We start from the raw sequence: 20,465 nt of genomic DNA, 5'->3' as shown, positions 1-20,465 counted from the left end.
ACGAATGCAATCAAATAGTTATTATTTTTCAAAGGCACGTATTATGTCAATCAATCTTATAATTGAAACATAGGTCCGAGACTAATCGTTTGACCCCCTGACACTCTAAAAAGATAAAATGTATAATTGGAATCCATTAAAATCTCATTTACGACAATTTGAATGTTATGACAATCGTAAGTTGTCATAAAAGCTTAAAAGTGACACCTATATTATATGGTGTAATTGAAAGGGGCGTAACTGTATTCTGTAACAAATAAGAAATGTATTTCACGTAAGACATATTCAATTTAAACTGTTTACAGAACGGAGTTTGTAAAATGCCTGTAAAACAAACTGCAAGGAATTAGCTAGATTAAGATTAACGAGATTTTATTCATAACCTCAGACACATACTTGTGTACAAGAGGACTAGCAGAAACATTCATAGGTAAATATTTTATATTTCTTTATATTTTTTTTCAAAATATCTTTGATTTAATGAATAAATTTAAAAGATGTATCCAACCTTTATTTTTTCTAGAATTCGATCTGTCAAATAAAACACCCCACTGACATTCTCGAAGTATGTGAACTAATATACATTTAATGTACTTTTAATATAATGCCTTCGTCAAACTATATTTGGCAAGTCAAAGCTGCTTTAAATACAGAGCCTATTACAACTACGCTGTAAATAAATTCAAAATCTTAAAATTAGTTTTGTTTAGTTTTTCGCTTGAATACTTAAAACATTTGCATTGCTTAATAATTAGGCAAACATAATCTTAAATAAGACAATCCGTCACTATTTCATTTCAAAATCATTGACAATTAAAATTAAGAATTCGGGTTCTTGTACACCCTTTGGTGCATAATGTAAAAATTCCAGGATAGTTAAGTCCGTTTTATGTAATATTAAGATAATCTGTTGTATCAAGATTGCAAATGAGTCCAAATGACTATGAAAGCATCTGTTGGTCACCTTCATCAATGAAAAAACCCAATACGATATTATTAATGGATTCAGTATGACAGTCATTTTTGGACTTGCATATAAAGTTCAGTATTTTAACTTGAACAAATCACTTTTTCACGTCCCTGAAAATACTGGGACATTTAACGGCCTGTTCGATTTCCTGCTAGTGAATATCGACCCTTATCAGCGAGGAAGATGCAATTAAAAATGTTTACCTTGCATACGAAAGCTCTATCCCTTCTCAGTTTTATCGCGTTATTTTTTTCTTTCTGTCGAACTTTAACTAGTAACCTGCTACATAACATTGTTGTACTGAAACAAATCCTAGCGTTGTGTTTAATCAACAAACCTTTCATGCCAAAGCGATGTCATGTATTGATGTCTTCGAATTAAATAGAATAAAGCAATACTATATGCGAAATGTGCAAAGAGGTCACGACAGCTTCAAAGTTATATTATATAGATAATTCGATGAACTGTTAGGTGGATGTTTCTTCTTAATATCAATTAATATAACATTTGAGATTATGATTTGATAAACTAAATCACGTGCACGTTATATCGTCTTTATTTCTACATAACATTGTACGGTCAACAAGCACGAATTGATTTCTTGTGTGTCGTTTTAATGTGTCTTCTTTATATAGTTGATGTTTTCTTGTACATGCAAAGTTGCTTTCGTGTTTTTTGGCACCCACCAAATGTATTTTATCACTGAATTTTAAAATGACATGTGGATCAATGGTGGTGATACTAGTAGAGAAGGAACTGAGTAATTTTCTGGAGCACATAAATTGACCCAAATTTCTCTTTTCATCGTTTTTATGTTGACCGTAGGCTGTCTGTTTATTTTTTGGGAAACTTTTTTATTGACACCCCTTGATATCATCTTTATTTTTTCATTGACCAACACACAACAGATATGCATTAATTTGACAACACATGCCCTCCTTTATGATGTGTTTGGTTCTAATCTTTTGTATGTCGCATCAACATATAGGGAGATCATTGCAATCTCAAAAACACACATATTCTAAGACCGGTTATTCTAAGTGTCTGGAAAAGTGAAGATTGGTTAATTGATTGCTTAACCTTAACCAATCGGTGGATGTCTTGCTTAACCTAAACCAATCGGTGGATGTCTTGCTTAACCTTAACCAATCGGTGGTTGTCTTGCTTAACCTTAACCAATCGGTGGTTGTCTTGCTTAACCAATCGGTGGTTATCTTGCGTCGTATCTAATTTGAAAGCTAAAAATTTTGAGGTGTTTTGACAATTAAATCATAGAATATGTTTGATTAAATACAAATTCAAGACGATGTTTGTTGAATAATTTTGTTGTAGCGTTGCTGTCTCGTTGGAGTTAACTCCACGTATCGTTTTATTTATACAGTACAATTTTCAAACAATTTGAATCTAATTCGTGTTTAAAACATCTTTAAAAATAGACTTGATCAAAAAGATCTTGCATGACTGAATTGATCAACACATTATTCTGAAATCATTGTCACAGAAAGTGGACCGATGTACACACTGTATTTCAAATTAGTCTATAATTAACTTTGAAGCAAACATTTGAGACAGAATATCATGATTGTAATGCTTTGATTATAAAAGTAGAAAATATACGTTCCCACATTTGATTTTAAAAGAGTTTATGAAAAGGTTATATGGTGAATAGTGCCGTAATATCTCTTCACACACGCAGTGATTTGTTATTGAACGCGATGTAAATAACTAATATTCTCGCTGACGTAGATTTATACAAATTGGAGAAATTTGTTAAATACTTGAGTACAACGAGGTACACTTAAAATCGTTTACTCAGTACCTATATACAGGTAGTAGCTGTTGAGCGCCAAATTCTACCTATACAGCCAGTATACACTGAGCGTCAAATAATAATTTATCTAGACTGTATACACAGAGCGTCAAAATATAACTCTACATACACACAGTCTTAACTCTACATACAGACTGTAAAAACTGAGTATAAAAAAATTCAAACGCTTCGCGTCAAACTCTATATGCAGACATTAAAAAACGTGTGTCCAACTCTTTATGCAGACATTAAACGCTGTGCGTCAAACTCGATATGCAGACATCAAATGCCATGCGTCAAAATCTTTTTGCAGATATTAAACACAGTACGTTAAGGCCTATGCAGACATTAAACGCTGTGCGTCAAACTGTATATATGCAAACATTAAACACTATAAGTCAAACTGTATATGCAAAAATTAAAGACGCCAAAGATCCATTGGTGACCGTCGACTGGTGTCTGCTCTTTGGTCAGGATGTTGTCTCTTTGACATTTTCTCCATTTGATTAAACGCTATGCGTCAAACTCTATATGCAGACCTTGACCATTAACGCTCTGCGCCAAACTCTGTATGCAGACCTAAAACGATGTACGTGAAACTCTATGCAGACTTTTACCTTTTACGCTCTGCGTCAAACTCTGTGTGCAGACCTTAAACGCTGTGCGTCAAACTCTATATGCAGACCTTAAACGCTATGCATCAAACTCTATAATTTTAATGCAGAAATTAAACGCTTTGCGTCAAACTCTATTTGCAGGCATTAAACGCTGTGCGTCAAACTCTATATTCAGACGTTAAACGCTGTTCGCCAAATTCTATATGCATTACACTCTATATGCAGACATTAAACAAACGCTATATGTTTTACACTTGTAATTTTTGGGCCCTTCATAGCTTGTTGTTACGTGTGAGCCAAGGCTCCGTATTGAAGGCCATACATTGACCTATAATTGTTTACTTATAAACTGTTATTTGGATGGAGAGTTGTCTCATTGGCACTCATACCATATCTTCCTATACCTATCTATAAGCAGACATTTTAAAACCACTGTGTGGCAAACTCTATATGTAGACCTTTAACGCTGTGCACCAAACTCTATATGCAGACACCCGCGTTCTTTGATAATGAGACAACAACTATTGGCAATCATATACATCACTGTCAAGCTACACTATGTTCACTCGAGCATACTCATATTTAAATATGAGATAACTAGTTAGACAGCAACCTAACCAAGTTTTTGATTAAACGCAAGATTTTGATTAGACTCAGTTGTAATCACTTTTTTCCTTCACGATATGTTTTAGTCAGTTGTAAACCCTTTTTCTTTCGCGCTATGTTTTGACTAGTTGTAAATCCTTTTTCTTTCACGCTATGTTTAAACCAGTTGTAAACCCTTTTTCTTTCGCGCTATGTTTTGACTAGTTGTACACTCTTTTTCTTTTACGCTATGTTTAAACCAGTTGTAAACCCTTTTCTTTCGCGCTATGTGTTGACTAGTTGTACACTCTTTTTTCTTTTACGCTATGTTTAAACCAGTTGTAAACCCTTTTTCTTTCGCGCTATGTCTTGACTAGTTGTACACTCTTTTTCTTTTACGCTATGTTTAAACCAGTTGTGAACCCTTTTTCTTTCGCGCTATGTTTTGACTAGTTGTACACTCTTGTTCTTTTACGCTATGTTTAAACCAGTTGTAAACCCTTTTTCTTTCGCGCTATGTTTTGACTAGTTGTACACTCTTTTTCTTTTACGCTATGTTTAAACCAGTTGTAAACCCTTTTTCTTTCGCGCTATGTTTTGACTAGTTGTACACTCTTTTTCTTTTACGCTATGTTTAAACCAGTTGTAAACCCTTTTTCTTTCGCGCTATGTTTTGAGTAGTTGTACACTCTTTTTCTTTTACGCTATGTTTAAACCAGTTGTAAACCCTTTTCTTTTGCGCTATGTTTTGACTAGTTGTAAATCCTTTTTCTTTCACGCTATGTTTAAACAAGTTGTGAACCCTTTTTCTTTCGCGCTATGTTTTGACTAGTTGTACACTCTTTTTCTTTTACGCTATGTTTAAACCAGTTGTAAACACTTTTCCTTTCGCGCTATGTTTTGACTAGTTGTACACTCTTTTTCTTTCACACTATGTTAAAACCAGTTGTAAACACTTTTCCTTTCAATCTATGTTTAAACCAGTTGAACATTTTTTGATTAATTCATTAATCGAGTGTCTTGAAGTGATGTAATACGCGAGAAAAATACCCGAAGAGTTGAAGAGCACTCGAGACAAGAATTTAAAGCGCGTTTTTAACATTTGAAATCTATAGTCAGTATATAAATATATATACATAGACAAAATAATTTCTAAAGATCGATTTATAATGACAAAATACTTGACATTTATAGGACAATACAGCAATAGATATACATTTACACTTTTTTTTTCTGTATGCTGTAACTTTCTTGTCAAGTTTTAGATCATTTCTCACGGTGGTTACATGTAAGGTAAATTGGTACTTATTTTTCGTTATCAGGTATTTATTTTTCGTTATCAGGTATCTATTCTTCGTATTGATGTGTTTGAGCTTTTGATTTTGCCATTTGTTAACGGAATATCCGATTTGAATATTCCTTATATTTCTGTATTTTTCATGTTTTTGTAAATTTACTTTACTTTTTGTCATGTGCCACGGTCAGTTAAATGTATAGATACGTCTTTTGATTAACTTTGCATACAACATTTTGTTGATTAAAATGTAATGGTGAAATTATTTAAAGACAAACATCATACAAATGGAACAAATTAAGGTGTTTCTAAGTTACAGATAATGTTAGAATAATTAATGGCGTCACCACACCAATGACCATGTTATGATGTTTTTCTGCCCCCGAGCGGGGGGATTACGTTTTACCCTTGTCCGTCTATACTACGTCCGTCAGTACGTCTGTGTACGTACGTCCCGAAATTAATTTCCGGTCTCTAACTTTAGTTTGCCTCAACCAAATATAATGAATCTTCTACACAATGCTTATTATCACAAAACACAGACCAAGTTTGAATTTTGGCGTCACTTTTACTGTTATAGAGTTATGCCCCTTTACAAGGGAAAAATACTAATATGCACTTTGATTAACTTTATATATGTAAGCGGAGCATCATCTGTATCCCATGGACACATTCCCCATTTATTTTTATCATTTGACGAATAGGGTCAAGTGGCTTTTCCACATTCAATTGCGTCCGTCGCCTGTCATTACTTTTTTTACCTAAATCTTTGACTATAACACTACAAGGCTTTATTTGAACCAAACTTTGGTCCATTGGGTATATAGTTAATGATCATTTGTAGCAATTTTTACAGGAAATTTATGGTAAAAAAAAAGAAAAAAAAACATGTCCACAGAAATAAACAAACAACAACAATGGAATCAGTCAGAAATTATATGTTTTAATGTTTAATATTGGAGATCGTCCATTGCTGAAGATTGTTAATATTGATCCAGATTAAAAAAAAAAAAAACCCAGACGTTATAGCCTCTAGTTTACTGGAGTTGCATTTTACAGTATTCTTTGTTTTAATGGTGTATACGGAAAACAATCCCAAACTTTCCTGTCTTAACGATCCTTCTCCTTCCAAGAAAGAGGTACATGTCATTTGTTAAGAAATCTTCATTTCAAAAAACGGATTAGAAGTCGATAAAAAAATCATTTTTTCTTTCAGAAACCAAGTCAGGAGAATGAAAAACTATGTGGTCGTTTTGGTGCATGCCTTTACCGTTTATATAGTGGTCTCTGTTGACCCGGAAGTAGTAACAACAAACGGACGAATTCGAGGCTTTGAACAGGCATCATACAGTAACAAAATCGTTTCTACTTTTCTTGGGATTCCCTTTGCTGCGCCACCTGTCGGAGACTTGAGATTCCAACGACCGGAACCGTTACAAAACTGGTCAGATACGAAAGACTGTAAAGTGCTTCCAAATTCATGTCCACAAATTAAGTTCCATACATTTAACAATACTGCAGGTCAAATTGGTGAGGAAATGTGGAATTATAATACAAATAGTAGCGAAGATTGTCTTTATTTAAATATATGGAAACCAAAAACAACCTCAGGGAAAAAATTGACAACTCTTGTATGGATATTTGGTGGTGGGTATATTTATGGCACTTCAACTCTTGACCTTTACGACGGAACTTATTTATCAGCATACGCCGATGTGATTATTGCATCGATAAATTATAGGGTCGGTCCATACGGGTTCTTATATATGGGTAATTCCGAAGCGCCTGGGAATGCAGGACTTTTGGACCAGGCTGTTGCCCTAGAATGGATATATAACAATATCGAGTCTTTTGGGGGCAGCAAAGATTCTATAACTATTTTTGGCGAGAGCGCCGGAGCTGCAAGCGTCTCTTATTTAATGGCGTCAGATTTATCAAAGAACTATTTTCAACGTGCAATTTTACAGAGTGCTTCGTTACTTTCGACATGGGCATATCAAACACCAGACGTTGCAATAAAATACGCTCAACTTTTAGCGGATGAAGTTTCTTGTGGAGGAAAATCTGCTTCAGAAACTGTTCAATGTTTACGACAGACCTCAACAGACGATTTAACTAATAAAGCATGGAATCTTCCCATGACGCATGTGCAATGGCCTTTTGCACCTACGCTAGATAATTATTTTATTCACAAGAGTCCAACAGAGATTATGAAAACTGATTATTTTGCAAATAAAGACATTTTATTTGGTTTCAATAGAGATGAAGGCAGTTTTTTCCTTTTATACTATTTAATAGACAAATTGAATTATCCTACACGTAGAAATATGAGTCGGAGGGATTTTATAGAGGAGATTCCATATATAGTATCACAAGATGGCTTGTCTTTTATTAATGGAGACAAAGACAGATTACTTTTTGATGCAATTTTGTTATATTACAATGCCTGGAGTAATGCAACTACGTCACAATACTACTTTGACGTCTTAGACGATATAGGTAAGTGTCCTTCAGGAAATTAAAGAACATATCACGTGTCAATTATAAATGAGGGTGAGGAGGGGGGTTTACTAAATGGGGAATAATTGACTCAACAAATTATAAATAGAGAAAAATTGAGACTAAAAGTAAATAATAGAGAATAATGAGGTGCAGAAATATTGTAAAAAAAGAAGATTGGGCAATAAGTATAAAGGATAGAGAAACATGGCCTAGAAAAATAAACGAAATACAGAAATGAAGGACCCTTATCTAGACCCTCATAAGTTTTATTGTTATCAATTGTTTGTCTTTATAGTATCAATAACAAGACGAGAGGCTCTTAGTTAAAGAAATAGTCAAGTTTTGTTTTAATATTAGAATAAGAAGATGCGGTATGCTAATTAGTTTAAACACATTTATTCATAGTGGATTGGAAATAAGTTATAATAATACCTTTCGACTTTGGGGGTGCGAGTGCTGCCTTGAAAGGGAATTATCCTGCTCTTTGCGTGTGCGAGTGCTGCCTTGAAGGGGAATTACCCTGCTCTTTGGGGGTGCGAGTGCTGCCTTGAGGGGGAATTACCCTGCTCTTTGGGGGTGCGAGTGGTGCCTTGAAGGGGAATTACCCTGCTCTTTGGGGGTGCGAGTGCTGCCTCGAAGGGGAATTACACTGCTCTTTGGGGGTGCGAGTGCTGCCTTGAAGGGGAATTACCCTGCTCTTTGGGGGTGCGAGTGCTGCCTTGAAGGGGAATAACCCTGCTCTTTGGGAGTGCGAGTGCTGCCTTGAAGGGGAATTACCCTGCTCTTTGGGGGTGCGAGTGCTGCCTTGAAGGGGAATAACCCTGTTCTTTTCGAAATCTACAAGGGTTTGCCAATGATGCACAGGGGCGGATCCAGCCATTTTAAAAAGGGGGGTCCTAACCCAGGACAAAGGGGGTTCCAACTATATGTCCCCATTCAAATGCATTGATCGGCCTAAAAAAGGGGGGTTCGAACCCCCGGACCCCCACCCCACCCCTCCCTGGATCCGCCAATGATGCAACTACCCACCAGATTCGAAATGACGATTTAATCAAATAAAGTTCACTGTGCGGCCTTCAATAATGAGTCAAATCCATACCGTATGTTCAGCTATAAACAATTCTAAAATGACGCAGGATAAATATTTATATTGGGGCCATTTATAGCTGACTATGCGGTATGGTCTTTGCTCATTGTTAAAGGCCGTACGGTGACCTATAGTTGTTAATTTCTGTGTCATTTTGGTCTGTTGTGGAGAGTTGTCTCATTTGAAATCATACCACGTTCATCTTCTTTTTTTTTTAATATAAAACACTTTAACGACACCCTGATTTGAGCCAAAAAAATAAACGAAAATTTAATATGACGGCTAACAAATATGAAAATAAGAAGATTTGGTGTGATTGCCAAAGAGACAAATCTCCACAAGACCATGTACATTGTCTATATTAATTTAGGTATTGAAATTTCTGTTATGTATTAATTTTCGACTTTATAACCCATCGCTATTGAATTAAACTAGTATTTACGACTTTTTGAGGCATGACTGCAATATTTTGCTCTCATCTATAGATGAAGAAATAACATACAAAATATGGTTCACACTGAATAAACCGCATGCCGCGTTATTGAAAAGTGCACACCACATATTTTGAATAGACAAACAGAAATATCACAGTCATTCGTTATGATTTGATTTAAGGATTTATTAATAAAAAATAGTCGATGACGTCACGGTTATTTCGTAAAAGACAAAAAAAAAAAAAAAAAAAAAAAACATGTTTAGTCAGTCAGATGATGTGCTACATTCAAAATTAAATTTTATATTCTCAAATAATTTGTCAATACATGTACATTAATTTATTTTTAGCGGGAGATTTTAATTTCAAATGTCCAGTAGCAGACATGGCCGATCTTCTTAGCCGTTACCCTAACAGAAACGGGACACTTTATGGTTACTTCTTCGACCAGTTAACATCAGCACGTGATTGGCCGGAGTGGGCCGGTGTTTTACATGGGGATGAAGTAGAATATGTATTCGGAGTGCCTTTAAAATTAATCAACCGTAAATATAGCAGCAATGAACAGTTTTTGTGTAGAAATATGATGGATTATTGGACAGATTTTGCAAAAACTGGGTAAGAAACTGATATCTCGACAAATCAGTGAGTAGTAAAATGTTGGGACTGATACTCGACTACATAAGTTGCTATTGCTGAGCCTCGACATCGCAATATAATGTAAGTTGTAAACAAGCCTCGACATCGCAATATAATGTAAGTTGTAAACAAGCCTCGACATCGCAATATAGTGTAAGTTGTAAACAAGCCTCGACATCGCAATATAATGTAAGGAGGAAACAACCCTCGACATCGCAATACTAAGTTAAGTTGTAAATGAGACTCGACATCGCAATATGATTTAAGTTGTAAACAAGCCTCGACATCGCAATAGAATCATATTCAAAACAGTGTAGCTGTGGCCATTGATTGACAACCTTAAATTATCCCATTGACTGGGGTAGATTATGTGAACGTTCGCTGTAACAACCGCTGCTCACTATGTACTTGTTAAAGGCACTTAAACTGTGAGGTCACAAAAGGTTATCAACACCTAAATAAAGAAATTAGAAAAACTAATCAGGAATAACACGATGTTTTGATTTATATCAATAATATAAATCAAAACATAAAGTTATTCCTGATTAATTTTTCGAACTATTTTAATATTAAAGGCGTTAAGAACCTTTGGGGACCCCACAGTTTAAATTCTATAATAAGTAAGTAGTGAGCAGTTGTCGTTACAGACACACGTTCACCTAATCTGCCCCAGTCAATGGGATAATTCAAGGTTGTCAATCAATGGCCACAGCTACACTGTTTTGAATATGATTCTATATTGTAAATTGTAAACAAGCCTCGACATCGCAATATAAATTAAGTTGTAAATGAGCCTCGACATCGGAATATAATGTAAGTTGTAAATGAGCCTCGACATTGCAATATGAATTAAGTTGTAAAAATTTGAAAACAACACGTTTAATTATTCAATGCGTTCGAAGCGCTTTTCTGGATTTACCTTCATCAGGAACGCTCAAAGCTAAACATTTGAAATCCGAAGATGTATAAGTACCGAAACCGTTGAGGAGCTTTATGACAAAAATACCTAAAATAAGTAGCCAAATTCATCTAAAGTCAACTTTGCCTGAGGGAGTTGAAACCTTAGTTTCTTAATTATTTCAAAATTTATAAACGACCAATTTGAGAAAAGTTTGTTAAAACTACTGAGCTGATGATACCCTCGGAGACTGATAGTCCACCAGTAGAGTAATGAGCCTCGACATCGCAATATAGGGGGTCTCATTGGGGGGTTCCGATCCCGGATCCCGCTTACTGTTTTGTCAGATTCCCGTATCCCGCTTACACTATGTACGTCAGCAATTCTCATTTTTTTGTCATTTCCCGGGTCCCGCTAGACCTCATTTCCCATTTTCACGACACAATAATGGGACTTTCACGTGTCCCGCTTACAAAAAATCGGCAATCCCGCGTCACGCTTAGACCCCAATGAGACCCACAATATAATGTTAGTTATAAATGAGCCTCGACATCGCAGTCGGTTAGTTGTTGTGGCTGAGCCTCGACAATATGAATTTGGTGCCGATCATGCATCTTGCATTACGTAGATTTTTTATTTAGAATAAAATCGGAATTTGTAGTTCTCAAATTCGTACTTTATTTGACCTTTGAACTCTTTTGATTTGAGCGTCACTTCTAAGTATTTTTTATACGATCCCGCGCGTCTGGCGTACAAAATTTAACACCATTTATCTGTAATGAGAAGAAATCCACACAGCCGGTGCTAGTGTTGTCTTGAATCTATTGTTTTTCTCTGAAAGGCCATACTGACTTTGAGATAGCATATTACAGTAATGTTCTGTTCCTCTAGTAGCCAATAACATATGCAGATTATTATTATACGATATATATACTACAGTGAAACCTGGCTAAACCGAATCCTGCTTAAACCGAAAACCTGTATAAACCAAACATTTTCTATATCAAATTGTATGCGTTGTGAACCTGGTAAAACCGAACATCAGCCAAAACCGAACACAATCTTAAGTCCCGAAGAGGTTCGGTTTTAACAGGTTTCACTGTATATCAAATTTTTACTTATAATACAACATTCCAATGTTCATAGTTTACATTCTTCCGATCTTTGTGAATATGCATTGTCATGCACGCATACTTACATAAAACAAATATCCCTTTGATCAGCCTATTCTTTGTTTAATTTGACACAACTGAGACGATACTAACTGGTGTCGAGTTCGTGGTGGTGTCGAAAGCACAGAGGTTTCAATAAAACATGCTGATCTTTTTGAAGTAAAACTATCATTTGTTTTTTTTTAATTACTGTTTTCAGATATATGATCCGTACTTATTTGAAATAAACACTTCTGTAAAAATATTATTATGTAACTCGTCCGTGATCAAAAATCCAAATAAAACAAACTGCGCGTTTATTTTGTAGGTACGATACAAAGTACTAAGAAAAAGTAATTATCAAAGATGAAGTGCTTATTTTCTCTGAATTTCTTATATTTGCATGCGAACTCAAGACCCGAAGAATGTCTATTGGAATTTGAAAATACAAATGTATATAAAAAAGCTAAACTGTTTATATAAGAAATAATTGTTTTACCATTGTTTAACTTAATATATCTATAAAATAAAATTCTTAAGCCAATTGGTTTTCAAGGCAGTTTTGATGCAATATCGAAAAAATGCCATATTTCACTCGAATAATAAAATTTTGAAATAATTTCAGCACACCAACTATTGAAGAATCCCTATAAAAAGAGCTGCTTCTTTAATGTATCAACGCGTTTATGTTATATTGTTACATTACATTTTCTTCATATTACACACACTTTTTAACATGATAGAAGATACACACACATTCAATCCATGCACATCAATATAACACACACATTCAATCCATGCACATCAATATAAGGGTGATTATAGTCATCTTGATCTGTATCAATAGTTTAAAACAAGACAGTTGTAAATCGTTTTACCCCGTTTAAGTCATGTATCTGCTGAACATGTAATATTTTAACTTGTATATTTGTAGTCATCCGGAAGTTCAAAAATGGAAGCAGTTTACTTCAGAGAACCACCAGTACGCTTTATTGCAAGGTGGGAGAGAAATTGCTATGGAAACAATAGACCTAACTAGAACGTGTCTGTTCTGGTCACAGTATATACCACGGTTAAAAAATACATGTAAGTATTCCTTACTAGAACCTGTCTGTTCTGGTCACAGTATATACCACGTTTAAAAAATACATGTAAGTATTCCTAACTAGAACGTGTCTGTTCTGGTTACAGTATATACCACGGTTAAAAAATACATGTAAGTATTCCTTACTAGAACGTGTCTGTTCTGGTCACAGTATATACCACGGTTAAAAATTTCATGTAGGTATTTACTATAGTTTGTTTTTATCCATAAATCAGCGTCTTGCATGAAATACTTGTCACTGGACCCACTGGACATTAAGCAAGCTAGCAACAATCATAACCAGTACGAGAGCGGATGATAACAAGATTTTTCGTAACAAATAAAATGATATTTTTCAGTACTGAAACGATGCATGTTCTGACAGAAAGCAAATTTATTTTATTTTTTTAACAGAAATGTTACTTTACTATTGATACAACTGCGGATACTAAAATCAGGTGGATTATTGTCACAAAGCGTATTTATTAGTTATTATTCCGTGCTTTTTTTAACTGTTTGTACAATGCTTTTAACGGGTTATGTCTTTAAATGACTTAAGACAAAAATATTAACATTCATATAAGGGCATTTGCTGTAAAAAGTAATCACGGGATAAAATAGAGTTTAATAGGGACCCGGCTTGACCATGGGTCAAAATCTCAATTAACCCAAATGACATATTTTGGAACTGCAGTGCATGTACATTAGTTTACCTCCGTTGTTGCAAGGTTAAAATTGTCTTTTTCATGACATGATCATATTATCAAATTGTCTTTCCCATGACATGATCATATTATCAAACTTTCATAACTCTTCCTTATTTAGTCTCTGAGAGAAAGTAGAAGGTTTTATGTACTTGGAAGTGTAACATGTGTAATTGCCGGAATAAACCTCGGTCATGGGCAAACACTTTATAATAATTAATAAAATGGTAAAATTTTGAGTTGTCTCATTTGACAGGTGTACCTTTCTGGAATCTGCTTTCAATGAGGTGGAAGGTAAAACACTCAGTGTAATTTCTAAATTTCTGCTAAATTTTAGCTTCTTAAACAGCTTTGCTATCCTGATAATCCCTCAAAATTTTTAATATATCTGCTAATCCTTTCATAATTTTGTATGCCATCCGTGGTTTGATGTAACTATGCCGTCATAGTTGGACGTGATTATGTCGTCATGGTTGGAGGTGATTTTGCCGTCATGGTTGGACGTTATCATGCCGTCATAATTGGACGTGATTATGTCGTCATGGTTGGATGTGAGTATGCCGTCATGGTTGGACGTTATCATGCCGTCATAGTTAGACGTGATTATGACGTCAAGGTTGGACGTGATTATGTCGTCATGGTTGGACGTTATTATGCCGTCATAGTTGGACGTTATTATGACGTCATGGTTGGACGTGATTATGTCGTCATGGTTGGACGTGATTATGCAGTCATATTTGGACGTGATTATTATCTTGTTTGAACCATATCTACACCAAGTGTTCGATATTATCATATTTGAACCAGCTTTACACTACTAAGCGGTAAACATTACCTTGTTTGAACCAACTCAACGTTCGATATCATCTTGTTTGAACCAACTCTACACTACCATACGAAAATCTTTGTTTTGTTCACATAATATCTATGTGTACTTCAATCTAAACATAATTGCTGTTTTAAGAAATGATTTGGTCGTAGGTTGATGATTAGAGATGTCTCATTATTTTCCCAAAACAAGAGGGATTACTAAAACATTGCAAAAGCATGTGCAAATACTTGTCAAAGAAGGTGGCCCTCGTCTCATCCGATATAATTCTATATTCATTGCAACTCTTTTTCTGATAAAAGGTCAATGTGTGTTTGTAATAAATATAGCTGTTTCAATAATTAGCATTGAACTCTTTCATACATATGTTATTTTTCGATATTTTATCCCTAAAAAAGCGTTGTGTACGGTGTTTAGCTGACCACATAAATCTTTATGTACGGTGCATAGTTAAGTTGTTGCACACCGTACACAAAAACTTTATTTTCATACTCGTTTATTACCCAAAAAGTTTCAAGGAATACGTAATCACAGGTAGGTTTGTGATTGGTAACTATTACTTTTGCCCTGTATTAGGTTTCTTTCAGATAAAACATGTAAATGTCTCCACAACTGTATCGAAATTGAAAGTTGGTGTTGACATTCACAACTATTTGCGCTTGTACAAGTTAATTGTTCTTAGTAGAATGTCAAATTTGTTTTATGAATAGAAAAAAATCGATGCGAAAATTATTTGGGAGCAGGAATTTCAAATGTTGAGAAATGTACATTGAATATTGATAATGCAAAACAAAGATTTTCGTTACCGTGTAAGGTCAAAATCGATCATGCCCGCTTGGTTAGTACCTATATCCGGTGTACTGATGATACACGGTGACTACTAAGTGTTCGATATTATCTTGTTTGAACCATCTCTAGACTACCAAGTGTTCGATATCATCTTATTGGAACCATTTCTACACTAAGCATTCGATATTACCTTGTTTGAACCAACTCTTTACTACCAAGTATTCAATATTATCCTGTTTGAACCATCTCTTTAATACGAAGTGTTCAATATTATCTTGTTTGAACCATATCTACACTAAGTGTTCGATATTATCCTGTTTGAACCATCTCTTTAATACGAAGTGTTCGATATTATCATGTTTGAACCAACTCTATACTAAGTGCCATAAGCACCTTTTATACAAGACACAAGTTAAGAAAATGTATTAATTTTGATTAGATATTTATAAAAAAATATATTTAGAAAAAAAATCTAAATTTTATATACTCTTAGGGAGCTACCATTTGATTTTTATGGGGGCTAGGATGGAAAAATTTGTCCTGCTTTCTTTTTAGTTGTAATCTCTGTCCTGCCTTTTTATTTTTTACTCTATTCGGTCCTGCCTTTTTTTAGTAGTTCATCCTGACTGTTTTTACACAAATTGTCATCCTGCCTTTTTTTTTACCAAGTTGCCCATCCTGCCTTTTTTTTACTCAAAACTCCTGTCCTGCCTATTTTTTTTCAAATTTCATCTTAGCTCTTTTCATTATATATATATTTTCAATATGAATTTATACGTTTTAAGAAATGCACATTTACACCCTCGAGTAGTTAAAGACAGACAGAATGTAACGATATACACAATGCAAATATTATTAAATAGTAAACATCATATACTGCTAATAGTAAAAATTAAATAATTATGCAGGTGTGGTGTTCACTAGTCTATTAAATTAACATCTGTGAGAATCTCAAATACTTTTATGGACTAACATGCAAATGAGATAACAATGTGACTATAACCTTGCAATGCGATCCCATGCCTTTATAATTAAGATTTCAATTGTATGGCTTGATTTTAACTTAAGTTGATCAAATAGTAGGTTTACAATTTTTTGTGATATATATCAAAATTTAAGACAGGAATTTAAACCCGGGTCATATACAGCACACATGTATTGTAAAATGATCGTTTGATTTGTGTAAGATTCAGCGTCAAATTCAATCCTGTTAGGATCAGCCAAACAGTAGAATATCAAGGATTGTATTACCATTAAATATAAAATACATGTATGTTGATGAAGTTACGATTTTCTTCTCTTTTTCAGCCACAACATTGAATACATGTGTGAACAATGGAAGCAGTCTGCACGTATCTATGCACATGCTAGCAGTAACCTTGACCTTTATGTGGATATATTCCCGTTTATGGCAGTGATGAACCTTTGAAAATAGCTACCTCAAAACTAATGAAAATAATTCCATCGAAGTGCATTCCTCATTAAACATCAATTAAAAGTGCCTAACAATGCAAATCTAATATGTAAAATAGCAGCGTGCAATATGAAGCGTACAAAATGCGTATGTGTTACGTGATTTATTACTTGTGGTACGTGAAAAAAGGTTTCCCCCAGTTACATATAGCAACAAGAACAACAACGAATATCTACAAATTCGTTTTAAACATAGCTTTCCTGTAGCATCTATAGTTCCATTTGTTAAAACTTTTGATCATTGATCCTAGGAACAGTACATCTATATAATTAATAAGTTCTTGATTGATCCAAATGTTATTTCATGAACTAAAATAAGAACTTATCTGAACCAAGATATTTTAAAAACCAACATGTTGTCACTCACATACAGCCATCTCTAGTCATTAGTATACTCTTAAGTAATTCTACAAAATGCCTTTTTTGTTGTGGTTCTAATCTTATCAAAACATATATTTTCGGTCCGTTTATTTTTGAAGTTTGTTTGAATTTATTTTTGGTTTTTATTATACTGTTTGATTGCTACTCCAGACAAACACTAATTTCATGGAGTCTTGTATGATTTTTTTTTAAATTCTCATTTGTGTGGTTTTTGTGTTCCTGTGTTTTAGTACATGATCATTACAATAAAGAAATGGGCATAAAAATAAAGGCAAGTAACTTTCAGTGGTAGGATTTCATTCATTTTTGCATATAATTCTAAAAGTTAAAAGGGAAGTATCTCCTAACTAATGCACTTTGCACATAATAACTAACTTCAGTCTGTTTCAATTTGATAAAACTGTTAATATTGCATTGCATTTTTTGTAGACTTTAGTCTTTATGTTTTTATTTCATCTAGATAAATTGTGTATTTATTTGATTTATATCTTTATAAAGTTACATTTAAAAAAAATGTGAGTTATTGATATCTAATCATTTTATTTTGTTTATACCTTAATATGATCGTTCTGTTTGTACCAAAGTTATAGTTTTATGATTGTTTTCTTGTATAATTGAATATTGAAACAGTGTCAATTGGTCCGACTTGACATTCAATTGCTGTTGTTATATAGCCAATTACTGCAGTTTTTTTTTGGTCTGGAGAATACAGCGATTAGAAGAATAGTTTAAACAATTATCTAATCATTTCTAAAATATTTTACGCAATCACATTTTGCATCTTTTTATTAAAGAAATGTCATCACAATACGATGAAATCATCGACCTACTGACCTGGTCTACTAATGAACAAGTGACATTCCATTGACCTACTGTCCTGGTCTTCTATAATGGAAATCTACAGTTCCAAGCATCATTACTGTATAGGAACAAGACAATAAGTTAGTTTAGTATTAAAATCAGGAAATGTGGTATAATTATCAATGATACAACTACTCACCAGAATTCAAATGACGAGGCTTTATAAGCAGGTCGGGTTGTTGTCTCTTTGGCACATTCCCCATTTCCATTCTCAATTTTAATTGTAGATCACCGTTAGGTTTCCTTCAAATTTTCCTGTTCGAGATAGATGCTGTGATTCCTTGTGCTCTGCATTCTATGTTTATTTATTAACATTTTTACTCAAAATGGTTATACACGAGGTAGTGTTTTTAGTTTCTTGTGTACAATGTGGAGTTTAGTATGGCGTTCATTACCACTGAACTAGTATTTATATTTGTTTAGGAGCCAGCTGAAGGACGCCTCCGGGTGCGGGAATTTCTCGCTGAATTGAAAACCTGTTGGTGACCTTCTGCTGTTGTCTTGTCGGGTTGTTGTCTCTTTGACGCATTCCCCATTTCCATTCTGAATTTTATTTTATAGGTTGATTAAATTTCAATTAAAAATATAAAACAAAACCTTGAGGAAATCACAAAATAAATTGAACATAAAAGACAAAAAAATATATTTATGTTTCTGAACTTGTCCTGCGAAAATGAAATTATTTAAGGTCTATTGCTTATTTTCATCGCCAAATACATTTCATTTGGTTGCTTTTATAGGAGTTGTTTTATCATCTAGATTTCAAACGGGCATTTAAAACAAAACAGGACATTCTGTCAGGAAAACAGGAAGCATATGAACTGTTTCAACCTTTAACCCTATGATACTTTGTATATAATCATTAATTTGTATACCTTTATATAAGTTATATTAAGTATGGTCGTTCAACATAATGCCAATAATTAATTTACATCCCGATTAAAACTTGATTTATTGATGTTTTGTTTATTTATACAAGTATTCGAACATGATCTATAAATATAAGAAGATGTGGTATGATTGCCAATAAGACAATAACTCTCCACAATTGACCAATTGAAACAAAAAAAAAAAAACCAACTATAGGTCACTGTATCTTAAAAATGAGCAAAGCCCAACCTGCTATAAAAAGGCCATGAAATGAAAAAAAAAAACGAAAAAAAAAACAAGTGAAAGTGTAAGCTACCGCTTACTGATGTATCATGCTCAAATATTTCAGTAAACAGTAGTTGAGTGATGAATCTGAAAACGCATCACACGGTATAGCTGACTAACTTATACAATTCCTGAAACCAGTCAGGCGCATGCAGAACGTGATATGTATGTATCATATATGAACATAGCTTGATTTTCATATGTAAGAAAGCGTCGAAATACCCGTCTTTACGTAGAGAAGTATTTAATGTTCAACTGACGAGGGGCGAATTAGGGTTTTAAAATAGAGAAAAATGAGCAAAACATATAAAAAAAGGAGAAAAATGACCAAAAATATTAAAGACTACAGAAATGAAGGAGCCCTGTCGAGACTTGCTGATGGTGTTGCAGTTACCAACGTCAATATTTCTTGCACAATGTATTTCAGTTTACAGCATGCATGGGGGGGGGGGGGGGGGGGGGGGGTATTGGACATCATTGTCCGTCTAACATATACGTCTGTGTCTCGATAACTGGAGTATGGTTCTACATTTTATGTACACCCATTACAAGATCATTAAAAACAGCTATGTTTTTATTTCGATAATTTTCCTATTTTTTTCTAGAGTTACCGGCCTTTAACCGTAAAGATGAGGACAGAATTCTTAAAACGACGGATGGACGACGGACGCCAAGTGATGGCAAAAACTCACATGGCCTTTTTAACCCACATGAGCTAAGGAGCAAAATTCAAAAAATAGTCCACAAACTAATATTCTTCAATTAAAACGGTTTTAACCTATATCATCACTAGACTCACATACAACATAGCTGGGCAAGTTATAAAACCCGAGTGATGATTTATAATCAACAGTTTACTGATGTTGAAATAGAAAATCATTAATAAAAGAACATACAATAACTGAATAAAAAAGACCTATACCGGATATAAACAAGTCTAGTCTACATGACTCGATTAAAATACTTGAGCATAACTAATATAAAAATTGCTTACTCCAACAACCCATTTTTTTTTCAGACTGCAGACCATTCAATAGGAGCAGAGAAAAATAAGACGGAAATTTCCTATGTACTATGGCTCAGACTGTTATAAAATTGCAAACTATTTGAAAACAAGTGGGTAGACCTCATTGTTATAGAGTTGCATATAAAAATATTTAATTATTCCTTTTCGAAAAAACTTTGACGACATATTTATTTTGA

At 34.1% G+C, this 20,465-nt stretch overlaps 1 protein-coding gene across 3 annotated transcripts in view; it reads left to right on the top strand.

Moving 5' to 3' along the window:
* Positions 1–17,196, top strand: part of LOC143051493 (acetylcholinesterase-like) — a 46,640-nt gene extending 29,444 nt beyond the window's left edge. For 2 of the 3 annotated variants that reach the window (XM_076224367.1, XM_076224366.1), the window contains exons 2-5: positions 6,493–7,775; positions 9,649–9,916; positions 12,921–13,072; positions 16,701–17,196. In XM_076224367.1, coding sequence (XP_076080482.1) covers positions 6,509–7,775; positions 9,649–9,916; positions 12,921–13,072; positions 16,701–16,810 — 1,797 coding nt within the window. In that variant the 5' untranslated portion in view covers positions 6,493–6,508 and the 3' untranslated portion in view covers positions 16,811–17,196. Of the gene's footprint in view, positions 1–279; positions 431–6,492; positions 7,776–9,648; positions 9,917–12,920; positions 13,073–16,700 lie in introns of those variants that run through there. The other variant, XM_076224365.1, reaches the window with a different exon arrangement.
* Positions 17,197–20,465: the final 3,269 nt, after the last annotated feature.

Source organism: Mytilus galloprovincialis, chromosome 11 (assembly GCF_965363235.1).
Source record: "Mytilus galloprovincialis chromosome 11, xbMytGall1.hap1.1, whole genome shotgun sequence".
In the NCBI taxonomy this organism is placed as follows: Eukaryota; Metazoa; Mollusca; class Bivalvia; order Mytilida; family Mytilidae; genus Mytilus; species Mytilus galloprovincialis.
Note: the sequence above shows the minus strand (reverse complement) of the source record. Positions and strands in the feature narration are given on the sequence as shown.